Genomic DNA, 14,433 nt, shown 5'->3' with positions numbered 1-14,433 from the left:
CCATCCTGCTCATCACTACCACCTGGGCCAGAGCTGAAGTGGTACTGAGTGGGGGTCCATCCTGAGTTGGGGCATCTACCCTGACCCAGGAGCAAGGGAGGGCTTCAGGATTTGCAGTTGCCTAGAGGCTTGGGAATGAACATCATAACCCATCTAAACTATGATCTGAGAATTTGTGGCCCTCAAATCTCCAACAGGCCATACTTCTCCCTTCTTCCCCTCCATCATTCATGGCCAGTTTTCACTGTACAGGGACTACAGGAGGCTCCCAAACATAGGGCATCCACAGAGGAGCTACTGGCATCTGACCTGGTGCCCAGCACCGTCCAAGAGGCATCCTTCCCTGCCTCCACTATGGTACTCATTTACGTAAGGCAAGAGCCAATTGAACTCCTACTCACTTACGTAAGGCAAGAGCCAATTGAATTCCAGGTTGTTGACACCTAGAAGGTAGGGCACAGATGAAACCTGCCCCTGGGTCAGGAGCACCAAAGGGTCATCTGGGATCACCACACCATCCACCACAGGGCTCATGGACGAGATAATCTACAAGGCAAAGGGCATTTCCAGCCAGTCTCCTCAAGTATCCTCCTGGGGTCCCTGCGAGCTTGGGTGCCCCTTCAGAGGCTGCTCTAGCCTAGGTTCTTTGATTGGGAAAAGGCTGGGGCTGGCATGGTGAGCCCCAGGAGGATGGGTATGGGAGGGCAGCAGGATAGGCAGGACCAAATTACGTGGACTTAGGATGGCCACGGGTATCTGTATAGCTCACTCCTTCACCTCTTGAAAATCTTTGCTAAATTTCACTTCACTGAGTCCTGTTCTAGCCATTCTATTTAAAAGTCCATACCTCCCAACATGTCCAACCCCTTTACCCTCTGCATTCCTTGCTATTCACTTATCACCTTCTAAGGAGGTGGACAATATATTTATTTATAGGGTTTATTCTCCTTCCCCACCGGAACATCAGCTCCACTAGGGAAGGGATCTTGGCCTGAACAATTCCCTAAGTATCCCAAGTGCCTGGCACAAAGTAGGTGTTAAATAAATACTCAAATTGCAGAATGTGGCCTGTTTACCTCTTCAGGGTCTGTCTGGAAGTTCAGTTGGAGGAATCTCTGTGGGGGAGAGGAAGGGATCAGAGTTAAAGGAAGTCTCCCTCGTGTGCTCTTGAGACAGGGTCCCTGGGGAAGTAGTTGGGGGTGGCTGGGTACCAGGATAGGAGGATGGCCCTCAGGCAGCCAGGTCAGACAGCTGGAATGTTCTACCTACCATCTTGTTGGACACACGCATCACCTTGGCCCCTGATAGTGCCCTCAGGCAGTTTACCAGGATCTGTGTGCTGTTGTGGCTGCATCCAGCCAGGTGGGCAACCTTCTATAGAGAGAAGAAGGGATGCTCAGGGGTGCTTCCATCCTGCCCTTCCATGCTGAGCCCTGGGGAAGGAGAGGCACTCACCTTGGCCACTTTCAGTGGGTTACGAGTGATGAAAAGTCTGAATAACGCGGTGCCACTCTGGGAAATGGCCCGATGGAAGAGACCTGAGACTAGGGGTGACATCATCTGCAAGAACAGGGAGGAATACACCCGTGAGATGCCCAAGTAGAGACACCTGGGCTGTTCTGGGCATCTGTCTGGCCATGGGCAGGCAGCCTGAGTGAAGCCAGGAAGGGCAAGTAGCTGGGAGGGAGTCAGGAGTCCTAGGGTGATGTCCTAGACCTAAAGCCAGTGGTATTCCTGCCTCTGGTCTGTACAGTGGGCCCCAGTGGGTTCCAGAGGGGATGTGAGATTGGGGGAGGGAATCTGCTGGTGTGGAAAAGGGGTCTCCCTCTACTTTAGGGCTAGAAATGAGGGGTAGGTGGAAGGGACCTCATGGTTTCCCCAGGTTGTTACCTGCGCTGACAGCTGTTAGCCTCTCTCCACTGCCCAAGTTGGGGGAACAAGCACATCTAGGGCCTCCCATCCTGTCCCTTGGATACCTCAGACTTCATGTGCCCCAAACCTGCTCCAGCCAATCCCTGTCTGGGTGGCATTCCTTACCCCATACCATCCCCCAGCCCCAGGGGCCTTCCCTATCTCTGCTAATGACCACACCCCAGCTGCCCTAGTCCTGCCCATTTGGCCTCCTGGATCACTCTGAGCCATCCTCTGCTCTCCATCTTTCCTGCCCCTGCTTTAGAGCCAGCCCCCATGATCTCTCCTAGGATATATCCTATCCCCATCCCTGCCCCTCCCAGTAGCTCTCCGAGTCTCTGCTCCTGTTTCTTGCCAACCCAGTCCCATGCAGCAGGCTGAGCCATCTCTCTAAATGCACATCTGATCATGTCACTTTGCTGCTTACAATCTTTCCCTGCTTTGGAGAATCGCTTGAACCTGGGAGGCGGAGGTAATGGTGAGCTGAGATCACACCATTGCCCTCCAGCCTGGGCAACAAGAGCGAAACTCCGTCTCAAAAAAAAAAATTTTTTTTTCCTCTGCTTTTTAGTGAATTTTGGATAAAGTTGCTTAATTCTCTGGGCCTTCGTTTCTTTATCTGTAGAATGGAGACAACAGTACTTTTCTTTTTGGACTATTGAAGGAATTACATGGATGACGACACATAAGGTGCTTAGAAGAATGCCTGGCACACAGGAAGTGCTCAGCTGTTGAGTATTATTATGACTGTGGCCAGCAATGTTCTGTGTGATGTGTTCACTTCCCAGCCATATGCCCCTCACAGGGCATCTTACAGTACACCCACATTCCAGGCACATCCCAGGTCAGCAGTCACACAGGAGTCAGGGGCAAAGCCCATCAACTCATGCCCCTGGCTTGCAGGCCTGGTGTGAGGTCCTAGCCTTGCCCAGGGGGCAGATGGTGGGCTCTGTTCAGGGGATAGAGTTCTGGGGGAATGTGGAGAGGCAGAAGGTGCTGGGTAGCACCTGGATTCACTGATTACCCCAAGCCTCAGCACTACCCTTCCTGGGGCTCAGTTTTCTCATCAGTGCCACCCCTCAACAGAGGAGACATCCTTGGCTGTGAGGGGCTGTATCCTTGGCAGGGGCGAGAGCATTTCTGTGGCAGGCACGTTCCTGTACACGCAAATCTGCACATGGCCTGTGCAGTGGAGCATACATTTGTGGGAACACAGGAGCCTAAGTCTGTGCTGGGTCCGTCTGGGTATCGCTCTCACCAGTCCTGAGATGCTCATGGCCCCCGCCGACTGGCCGAACAGGGTCACATTTCCTGGGTCTCCCCCGAAGGCTGCGATGTTCTCCTGCACCCAGCGCAGAGCCGCCATCTGGTCCAGTAGCCCCCAGTTCCCGCGCGCGTGGCTGTCGTCCGTGCTGGGCGTGTGGGGTTCACTGTCAGGGTCCCGGGCCTCGACAGTCGGGGCGCGTTGGGCTGCCCTCCTGGGCTTCCCCCACCCAGCCCAGCCTTGCTCCTCTAAGACCCAGTCCTGCGACCACACCCCCTTCCTTGGAGTTAGCTCGCCCCATCCAGACGGTATGGAGCGCCCGCCCCTACCACCGAGCGCCAGGCCCCGCCCCCGCCTCGCGGCCCCACCCCCCCATCCCCGCCCCAGGCCCCGCCTCTCCCTTCCCACCCAGTCCCCGCCGCTCCCGCCACAGCTGCGGTCCCAAAGGGTACCGGCCCCGCCACCTCAGGAAGCCGAAGATGCCGAGCCTGTGCTGCATAAACACCAGCACCACTTTCTCGCGGGCGGCCAAGTCAGAGCCCTCGTACGAAGAAGCAGCGCCCACGATGAAGGCGCCTCCCGGGAACCAGACCATCACCTGGACGAAGAAGGCCGGGGCCTGAGCGGGCGGTGGGCGGCGGTGGGACCGCGGGCGCGGGAGACCTGGCACTCACAGGCAGCTGGGGATCCCCGGGCGCGCGCGCCGGCGCGTCCACGTTCAGGTACAGACAGTCCTCGCTGAAGCGCAGCCACTTGTACTGTTCCCGCGTGCTGACGTACATCGAGGCCAGCTGGCCCCAGGACTCCTGCAGGCACCTGCGGGCACCAGGTAGCGGCGGCGGCCGCCGGGAGATCGTTTCAATCCAGGGTCCGCAGTGAGAAGACGGAACCCAAAGCAAAATCCAGGCAGCGTCTGTGCGCGTGCGTGTCCGTGTCCAGGAGGCCTCCGCCAGCCCCGGGGCCCAGGACTGGGAGGCAGGTTGGCCTCTCAGGAACCATCCCCTCCCTGCCCGGCGCCTCAGTCCGTGGAGAGATTCCTGCTCCTGTTGGTGCTGTCAAGGCAGGAACCTGCCTGCCCTGGGCACCTCCTTGTCTTTCATGCTCCACCCTCCTCTCAGTCTCCCTTCTGCCTCCCAAACAGCTCTGGAATATGGTCCCTCCCCTCCATCCCCACCTCTGGGGAGATGTCAAGGCCACCACCGTCTCTGGTCTGGACAGTACCCCAGCCTCTTCACACTCGTACACCTCGGCCACACTCTGGCGGACTATGTCACTCCTCTTCTTCATATCTTCCCTAATGTGTACAACTATGATATATCAATAAAAACAAACAAATCAACAAAAATCTTCCCTGGCTCTCCACTGCCCTCAGGATAAAGTTAAGATACCCGGAGTACCCAGGCCCTCCTTTCCATCCAGTCATCTCTGTCCCAGCCACCCTTTGCTGTAGATACATGTGGCCCCTTGCCTCCCACCTCCAAGCCCGTGGGCCTCAGTCCTCTCAAGCAAATGCCTTCTGCCCTGCCCAGCAAACTCCTATTCGTGTTTAAGGCCCAGCTTAAGTGGTGTCTCCTCTCCTGGTCACTTCCTCTTCTGTGCCTCCCGACATCCTGTCCACTTATTTTTTTGAGACAGAGTCTTGCTCTGTTGTCCAGGCTGGAGTGTACTGGCACGATCTTGGCTCACTGCTACCTCTGCCTCTAGGTTCAAGCAATTCTCCTACCTCAATCTCGCAAGTAGCTGGGACTACAGGCACGCGCCATCACGCCCAGCTAATTTTTGTATTTTTAGTAGAGTCGGGGTTTCACCATGTTGGCCAGGCTGGTCTCGAACTCCTGGCCTTAAGTGATCTGCCCACCTCGGCCTCCCAAAGTGCTGGGATTATAGGCATGAGCCACCGTGCCTGGCCTCCTGTCCACTGTTGACCATGTCCTGGTTGGAGTTATTTCAGTTGGCTGTTTTTCTCCCCAAGTGACCATGCACTTCCCAAGGGCAGGAATGGAGATAGATTCATCTGAGTATTGGCACCCAGCCCAGTACCTTATACTGTGTGGATATTTGGGGTATTTTTGTAGCATGGGCTCTCCGGCCACCTCACCTTTTCTCCCTGCTGGCCCAACCCCTAGGTGGCTATTCTCATAACAGCAGGGCCTGGACCATTTGATTGGGCGCAGGACACCCTGTTTGCCTCGCCTGTTCCTCTGCTCCCTTCTGCTCTTGTCCTAGCCTAGCCTGTTCCCAGAGCATCACCTGCTCCCTTTCACCAGTCCTTCCCTACAGCATTCCAACACTCCTCTGGCAGCAGCTAATGTGGTATTAGAATGCTGTCTAGTAAACCACATCTAGCACCTCACCAGGAAAGCCAGGGCTCTGATAGCTGGGAACTGGGATTATGAACAGCCAAGGCTTCTGTGCCCATCCCACCATCAGAGCCATCCTGCCATGGTCACCAGTGACATCCATCTTGCTAAATCTCTGTCATTATCTTACTTGCCCTGACAGCCCTCAACATGGTTGACCATATTATATTCCCCTTTGCTCTATCTCCTTCTCTCTTTTTTTTTTTTTGTTTGAGATGGAGTCTCGCTCTGTCGGCCAGGCTGGAGTGCAGTGGCATGATCTTGGCTGACTGCAACCTCCGCCTCCTGGGTTCAGGTGGGAGATATCAGCTCACTGCCTCAGCCTCCTAAGGCACATGCCACGACACCTAGCTAATTTTTGTATTTTTAGAAGAGACGGGGTTTCACCATGTTGGTCAGGCTGATCTCGAACTCCTGACCTCGTGATCCACCCGCCTCTTCCTCCCAAAGTGCTGGGATTACAGGCATGAGCCACAGTGCCCAGCCTCCTCTCTTTCTTTAGAGACAAGGTCACCCAGGCAGCAATGCAGTGACATGATCATAGTTCACTGCAGCCTTGACCTCCTGGGCTCAAGTGATCCTTAACCTCCCAAGTAGCTAGGACTACAAGCACGCACCATCACACTGGATAATTTTTAATTTTTTTGTAGAGACAGGGTCTCACTATGTTGCCCAGGTTGGTCTGGAACTCCTAGCCTCAAGGGATCCTCCCGCCTCAGCCTCCCAAGGTGTTGGGATTACAGGTGAGAGCCACCTCGCCCGGCCAGATTATCTTTCTTGAACAGCTTTCCTTCTCTGGGCTTCTGTAACACCCCGTGCTCCTGATATTCCTGCCACCTCATTGGTGGTTCCTCCTTCTCTCCAGGCCTAAGCATGAGAGTGCCCAGTCCTCGATCCTCAGTTTTTGGTTTTTTTTCTGACTATCCTTTCTCCCATCATCCAGGCCCAGGGGCTTCACACCACTGATGTGCTGATGATCAGTTTGCCTTCTGTCGCCTCTCTCCAGCCACCTTACTGCCCCTCCACGTGGAACATCCGTCAGCACGTCAAATTTAACAGGCCCCAAAAGGAACTCTGTGTGTGTGTGTGTGTGTGTGTGTGTGTGTGTGTGTGTGTGTGTGTGTGTTTTAGATAGGGTCTCACTCTGTCTCTCAGGCAAAGTGTGAGTGGCACGATCACAGCTCACTGCAGCCTCAACCTCCCAAGCCCAAGCGATCCTCTTACCTCAGCCTCCCAAGTAGCTAGGACCACGGCACTGTGCCCAGCTAATTTTTAAAATTTCTTGTAGAGACAGGGTCTCACTACATTGCTCAAGCTGGTCTCAAACTCTTGAGCTCAAGTGATTTCCTGCCTTGGCCTCCCAAAGTGCTGGAATTACAGGCATGAGCCACTGCTCCTGGCTCAAAATGAATTCCTATTTTGCCCAAACTTGCTCTTGCTCCAGTTTTCCTCATTTTGATAAATGGTACCCCTATTTCCTTGTCTACTGTGGCCAAAAACTAGTCATTATCAGTGATTCCTCTTCTTTCCTTGTGGCTTATATCCAATTCTCCAGCAAATCCTGCCAATTTTACTTTCAAAATAAATTTGGAGTCTGATACCTTCCTTCCACCTCCCCTGTAACTACCCAGGCAGAAACTACTATCTTTGAAACATCCTCCTCTCCCGCTGCCCACCCCAACCACCACCCCATGGGCTATTCTGAGCAATCCACAAATTCTTACACCTGACACTCCGTTTCCAAACAGCCATTGTTCTGACAGCTCATGGTCAGTTTCTAACAACTGATGCCCAGACTTCTACACAGTGAACACCCTAACCTCTAAATCCCTGATCTCCAGGGTTCTAACAGTGGCCATCCCATGTTCTGTCACCTGATCTTTGGGATTCTAAATAAGTCACAGAATGTTCAGGATAACTGGGATCTTATCAGTGACAGCCAATGTTCTGACAAGGAACACTCTGGTATTTTAGTAACTGCTAGTCATGTTCTAACAGTGGACAACCTGCTTTTTTTTTTTTTTTTTTTGAGACAGGGTCTCACTCTGTGGCTCAGGCTGGAGTGCAGTCAGTGGTGCACTCATGGCTTACTACAACCGTGATCCCTTGGGCTTTGATCAAGTGATTGATCCTCCCACCCCAGCCTTTAGAGTAACTGGGACCACAGGTGCTCACCACCGCCCCCAGATATTTTTTTTTAATTTTCTGTAGATATGGGGTCTTGCCATGCTGCCCAGGCTGGTCTTGAACTCCTGGGTTCAAGCAGTCATCCTGCCTTGGCCTATCAAAATTCTGGTATTACAAGTGTGAGCCACTGTGCCCAGCCAACAACCTGTTTTTAACAGCTAGACACCTGGGGTGGTATTTGTATCTTTTTATATCAGCTGATACCCAGGTTCTCAGACATTTTTCTAAACCCTGTGCTTTAACCAACTGATGCTGAGCATTGTTAATGATTGCCACAGAATGTTCTGGACAGTGGATTGCTCAATAGTCTGAATAAACAGTAAATACACTTGTTCTGGGTAAATCGCCAAGCCCAGTGCTTCAAAGGGCAGTCATTGTTCTAATTATGCTTCTGTGACTCAGGGCTCAGCCCCCAGAGAGAGGGAAGAGCTCCGGACTGGGTCAGGGGGTGATGTGAGAGTGAACACTGCTCCTCAGACACATTTAGGAAAACGCAGCTCCCCAGCAGGTGCTGGAGCACAGTCAGTGACAGCCTCCCCCTTGCCTGGAGCTCTCCTCTAAGAAACCAACAACAAGGCTAGGCGCAGTGGCTCATGCCTGTAACCTCAGCACTTTGGGAGGCCGAGGCATGTGGATCACGAGGTCAAGAGATCGAGACCATCCTGGCCAACATAATGAAACCCTGTCTCTACTAAAAATACAAAAATTAGGTGTGCATGGTGGCACGTACCTGTAGCCCCAGGTACTCAGAGGCTGAGGCAGGAGACTCGCTTGAACCCGGGAGGCGGAGGTTGCAGTGAGCCGAGATCGTGCCACTGCACTCCAGCCTGGCGACAGAGCGCGACTCCATCTAAAAAGAAAAAAACAAAAACAAAAACCAAAACCAACAGCAGCATTGTCAGTGACGTAAACACCATCAGGACCAGTTTGCTCATGATACGGGTCTGAAAACTGAGGCCCAGAATGGGCCCCAGGCCTGCCTGTGATCAAACAGTGAGTTCTTCTCAGTGAGCTGTGCAAAGCCCCACCCAGATGCAGGCATAGGCCCATTGCCCCCTCCCAGTGGACAGGCCTCTGACTCTTACCCAGGCGGGTAGGTGGTAGCATCTCTGATTCCTTTCCAGGGCTCCCGGGGTTCTGGAGGTGCAAACCTGAGGATACCTACAGGAGGTCTGGAGAAGGGGACTACTAAAAAGACTTGGATGGGTGTCTTCCCCACATGCATCTGTTTTCCTTGCAGGGTTCCATATTTGGTGACCACTTGAGGCCTCTTGGTGTGCAAGGCACCTGGGAAGAGAAGGGAAAAGGGTCACCTCTGCTCAGTCACCCAGCCACAAATGGGACCCTGGCTCAGCCACTCAGCCACAAATGGGACCAAGGCACCTAGAAAGAGGAGGGAAAAGGGTCACCCCTGCGCAGCCAGTCAGCCACAAATGGGACCCTGGCCCATCTGTCATGGGAAGCAGTGGCTGCTTTTCATAACAATTGATCATAACCATTGTGTGTCTGTCCACTTTTTCTTGTGCTTCTCTCAGAATTTTCTCTCTCCTTTAATGTTTCATTTATTTATTTATATTTATTTATTTATTTATTTGTTTGTTTTTTGAGATGGAGTCTTGCTCTGTCGCCCAGGCTGGAGTGCAGTGGCTCAATCTCGGCTTACTGCAAGCTCCGCCTCCCAGATTCACGCCATTCTCCTGCCTCAACCTCCAGAGCAGCTGGGACCACAGGCGCCCACCACCACACCCGGCTAATTTTTTGTATTTTTAGTAGAGGCGGTGTTTCACCATGCTAGCCAGGATGGTCTCGATCTCCTGACCTCGTGATCTGCCCACCTTGGCCTCCCAAAGTGCTGGGATTACAGGTGTGAGCCACCACGCTCGGCCCTCGTTTATTTATTTATTTATTTAGATGGGGTCTTTCTCTATCGCCCAGGCTGGAGTGCAATAGCCCAATCTTGGCTCACTGCAACCTCCACCTTCCAGGTTCAAGTGATTCTCCTGCTTCAGCCTCCTGAGTAGCTGGGACTACAGACACGCAGCACCGCGCCTGGCTAATTTTTTTTTTTTTTTTTTTTTTTGAGTTGGAGTTTCGCTGTTTCTGCCCAGGCTGGAGTACAATGGCGTGATCTCGGCTCACCGCAACCTCTGCCTCCCGGGTTCAAGCCATTCTCCTGCCTCAGCCTCCCGAGTAGCTGGAATTATAGGCATGCACCACCACGCCTGGCTAATTTTGTATTTTTAGTAGAGATGGGGTTTCACCATACTAGCCAGGATGGTCTCTATCTCCTGACCTCGTGATCCACCCACCTTGGCCTCCCAAAGTGCTGGCATTATACGCATGAGCCACCACGCCTGACCTCATTTAACGTTTCAAATCCCTATCGGTAAGCACATAAAAGTTCATGTCTGCTGGGCGCGGTGGCTCACGCCTGTAATCCCAGCACTTCAGGAGGCCAAGGTGGGTGGATCATGAGGTCAGGAATGGTGAAACCCCGTCTCTACTAAAAATACAAAAATTAGCTGGGCGTGGTGACACACACCTGTAATACAGCTACTCAGGGGGCTGAGGCAGGAGAATTGCTTGAACCCAGGAGGCGGAGGTTGCAGTGAGCCGAGATCGCGCCACTGCACTCCAGCCTGGGCAACAGAGTGAGACTCCATCTCAGTAAATAAATAAATAAATAAATAAATAAATAAATAAATAAATAAAAATTTATGTCTTTTATATGGGCTGTTTCTCTGCGTCATTTAATGGCAATAAATGCATTATTCATTTTGATTTCTGTTTGTCTGATATTAATATAGCTACATCTCTGTCCTTTTTTTGAGATGGAGTCTTGCTCTGTCACCCAGGCTGGAGTGCAGTGGCACGATCTCGGCTCACTGCAAGCCCCACCTCCCAGGTTCATGTCATTCTCCTGCCTCAGCCTCCCTAGTAGCTGGGACTACAGGCACCCGCCACCATGCCCGGCTAATTTTTTGTATTTTTAGTAGAGACAGGGTTTCACCATGTTAGCCAGAATGGTCTTGATCTCCTGAACTCGTGATCTGCCCGCCTCGGCCTCCCAAACTGCTGGGATTACAGGCGTGAGCCACCGCGCCCGGCCTACGCCTCTGTTCTTGTTGTTAACATTAGCCCAGCATGTTTCTAGGAAGAAATCATACACGCATATATGCATTCTTACTCACATGCATACTCGCATCTAATACTCACATGTACATGCTAATTTATGATATAGGTACATGTGAGCACAGCTCATCTACAAAGGAACATGCAGAAAAAGGCCAGGCGCAGTGGCTCACGCCTATAATCCCAGCACTTTGGGAGGCCGAGGTGGGCAGATCACTTGAGGTCAGGAGTTCGAGACCAGCCTGGCCAACATGGTGAAACCGCTGTCTCTACTAAAAATACAAAAATTAGCCAGGCGTGGTGGCGGGCACCTGTAATCCCAGCTACTCGGGAGGCTGAGGCAGGAGAATCGCTTGAACCCTGGAGGCGGACGTTGCAGTGAGCCGAGATTTTGCCACTGCACTCCAGCCTGGGTGACAAAGCAAGACTCTGTCTCAAAACAGACAAACAAACACTCCAAGAAACATGCAGAAACAGAAGAGTAAAATGCATGTCCATATACATACATACATATGCATACAAGTGCAGTTGTACATAGGTGACAACAAATCTATCTACAGCATACTTATTACACGCACACACAAGCACACATACACAGTGCAAGCAAACTTACACCATAGCCAGCTCTTGGCATAGATATGAAATAAGCTAAGTTGAATTCGACTTCCCGTGGATACTCTTTTCTTCCTCTTCCAGGCTATCATCCTGCCCCACTCCTATTGCCAAGAGTCATTGAAGCCTCACATCCACTGTCCCTTCCTGAAGTGCCCTTGTCTATTTGCCCCCTCCTCCTTTTATCAAAACCGAATTGGGCTGGGCACGGTGGCTCACGCCTATAAGCCCAGCACTTTGGGAGGCCGAGGCAGGTGGATCACCTGAGGTCAGGAGTTCAAGACCAGTCTGGCCAACATGGTGAAACCCCATCTCTACTAAAAAAAAACCAATAATAATAATTAGCCAGGCACAGAGGCACAAGCCTGTAATCCCAGCTATTTAGGAGGCTGAGGCAGGAGAATCTCTTGAACCCGGGAGAAGGAGGTTGCGGTGAGCAGAGATCACTCTGTACTCCAGCCTGGGCAACAGAGCAAGACTCCGTCTCAAAACAAACAAACAAAAAACCAAAAAGCAAACAACAAAAATGCAAACTGAATTGTTCTGTGCTCCGGTCCTATGGAGCTCATTCTGTAAAGTGACAGAAAGCAGACCTGATCCAAGTAATTAGCGAACCTATCTGTGCATCAGAATCACCTGGAGGATCATTGCAAAAATATGTATTCCTTGGCCCCACCCCACACTCTCTGATGAGAATCTCAGGGTTGCAAACCTCCCCAGATTTTGATGCAAATGGTTTTTGGAATAGGATTTTGAATTGATGCAATTCCCTTCACACTCCCAGCTGCAGGTTGCCAAAAATGCCTCTCTGCCCATGCCCCCAGGTCTCTACAGGTCTCACATAAGCAATATCTGGGCAAAAAGAAGTGACTGCAATGGAGACCCTTCAAGCATGGAGGCAGGCCAGCAGGGGCAAGGGCCAGCTCAAATCTCCCGTTTGTGCAGCCTTTGCAGTTTACAAAGCTCTTTCACATGGGCTTCTCCACTGGACTTGGGAGGAGCTGAGGGAGGCCCAAAGACCCAGAGGGGGGCCATGACCAGCCTGCAGTCTCACAGGACACAGCCAGGAGGCCAAGGTCTAACCCATTACCTGGATTTGCCCTGAATCCAGGGTCCACTCATGGTGGAATAGCCAATAGCTATAATTTACTGGGCCTTCGTTATAGCCTGGGTGCTGTGCCAAACACTTTAAATAATCTCACCTCATTTTTTTCTTTTTTTCTTTTTCTCTTTTGTAGAGACAGGGTCTCACTTTGTTACCCAGGCTGGTCTTGAACTCTTGGCCTCAAGTGATCCTCCCACTCTGGCCTCCCAAAGTTCTGGGAGTACAGGCATGCATGAGCCACCACGCCCAGCCTCACCTCATTTTTCTGAAAACCTTATAGAGCAAATGTTATTGTTACAAAACTATACAAATGTGGAAGCTGAAGCTCAAAGGGGTTATATAAGTTGGCCGAGGTCACACAGAAAAGTATCTTACATCAGAGCAGTGCCTTAAACCATGTTTTTCTGTTGGCTCCCCAGCCTCCAAGGGGCACCTAGCCATGTAGCAGAGTGCTCTAGACCCCTGAGCGTGAGCTGCCATGGAGTGGTCCCCATCTCAGCTCTGCTACCCAGAGGCAGCATGTAAGCACCTATGAAAACAATATTCCACCTTACTGGTGGTCATAAAGTGCTAACTAAAACCAGGAGTTACAACTTAGACCTAATAAATTTAAAAGTGATGGCATCTAATTCTGGTGAAGATACAGTGAAAAGGACATTCACATATACTGTTGGTGGAGGATAAACTGATACAATGCCTTGGGAAAATAATTTGGCGAAATGTATACAAAGCCATGAAAAGTTCACTTGCCAGCCGGTGTGGTGGCTCATGCCTGTAATCCCAGCACTTTGGGAGGTCAAGGCAGGTGGATCACTGGAGGTCAGGAGTTCGAGACCAGCCTGGCCAACATGGTGAAACCCTGTCTCTACTAAAAATACAAAAATTAGCTGGGCGTGGTGGTGCGTGCCTGTAATCCCAGCTACTCAGGAGGCTGAGATAGGAGAATCGCTTGAACCCAGGAGGTGGAGGTTGCAGTGAGCCAAGATCGCATCACTGTGCTCCAGCCTGGGAGACAGAGTGAGACTCCATCTCATAAACAAAACAACAACCAAAAAAGAAAATAAAAGAAAAGAAAAGTTCACATGCCTTCACTCAGTAATTCCACTTCTGGGTCTCTCCCCTGTGAAAATAGTCAGAAACACATGAAAACAAAGACCTTTCTGAACTAAATTTATCTATACCATAGTGAATACTGGAAGCATCATTTATATCTGGGGACCAAGCAAGGCCAATGTAACTACAGACTCAAACTTTAAACTGTTTTTGGTAATAATTTAAATTAAAAAACAAAAACAAAGAGAAAAGCCCCAGAGTATAAAATTGTGTTTATTCTTTCATTCTTTCTTTTCTTTTCTTTCCCTTATTTTTTTCTTTTTTTGAGACAAGGTCTCCCTCTGTTGCCCAGGCTGGAAGGCAGTGGCATGATCATAGCTCACTACAGCCTTCACCTCCCAAACTCAAGTGAGCCTCTCACTTCAGCCTCTCGAGTAGTTGGGACTGCAGGCATGCACCACACCATGCTTGGCTAATTTTTAAATTTTTTGTTCAGATGGGCTCTAGTTATGTTGCCCAGGCTGGTCTTGAACTCCTGAGCTTAAGCAATCCTCCCACATCAGACTCCCAAAATGCTGGGATTATAGACACGAGCCACCACATTTGGCTTAAAATTGTGTACATTCTAATAGTACAGCTATAGATAAATACACAATGAAAAGGTGAAAAGAGGCTAGGCATGGTGGCTCATGCCTGCGGTCCCAGCACTTTGGGAGGCCGAGGCAGGTGGATCATCTCAGGTCAGAATTTCGAGACCTGCCTGGCCAGCATGGCGAAACCCCATCTCCACTAAAAAAATACAAAAATTA

At 51.2% G+C, this 14,433-nt stretch overlaps 1 protein-coding gene across 1 annotated transcript; it reads right to left on the bottom strand.

Moving 5' to 3' along the window:
- Window positions 1-393: 393 nt before the first annotated feature.
- On the bottom strand, window positions 394-11,558 carry LOC134756833 (carboxylesterase 4A-like). Its single transcript, XM_063696143.1, has 9 exons — window positions 11,468-11,558; window positions 8,808-9,009; window positions 3,850-3,991; window positions 3,640-3,773; window positions 3,170-3,323; window positions 1,456-1,560; window positions 1,270-1,374; window positions 1,077-1,115; window positions 394-546 (listed from the first exon to the last, which is right to left on the bottom strand). The coding sequence occupies exons 1-9, from the start codon at window positions 11,556-11,558 to the stop codon at window positions 394-396; spliced, it is 1,125 nt and encodes a 374-aa protein (XP_063552213.1).
- Between the last annotated feature and the right edge of the window lie 2,875 nt (window positions 11,559-14,433).

This window comes from Gorilla gorilla, chromosome 12, assembly GCF_029281585.2.
Source record: "Gorilla gorilla gorilla isolate KB3781 chromosome 12, NHGRI_mGorGor1-v2.1_pri, whole genome shotgun sequence".
Taxonomy (NCBI): Eukaryota; Metazoa; Chordata; class Mammalia; order Primates; family Hominidae; genus Gorilla; species Gorilla gorilla.
The sequence above is the reverse complement of the archived record's forward strand: the minus strand, read 5'-3'. Positions and strand labels throughout refer to the sequence as shown.

Coding starts and splice junctions, on each gene's coding strand:
- LOC134756833 (XM_063696143.1), bottom strand. CDS start 11,558: ATGATAGCCTGGAAGAGGAAGAAAAGAGTATCCACGGGAAGTCGAATT. Junction 3,992..8,807: donor GCTACCACCTACCCGCCTGG/GTAAGAGTCAGA, acceptor TGGTGCCCGCAG/GTGCCTGCAGGAGTCCTGGG. Junction 3,774..3,849: donor CCGGGGATCCCCAGCTGCCT/GTGAGTGCCAGG, acceptor TTCTTCGTCCAG/GTGATGGTCTGGTTCCCGGG.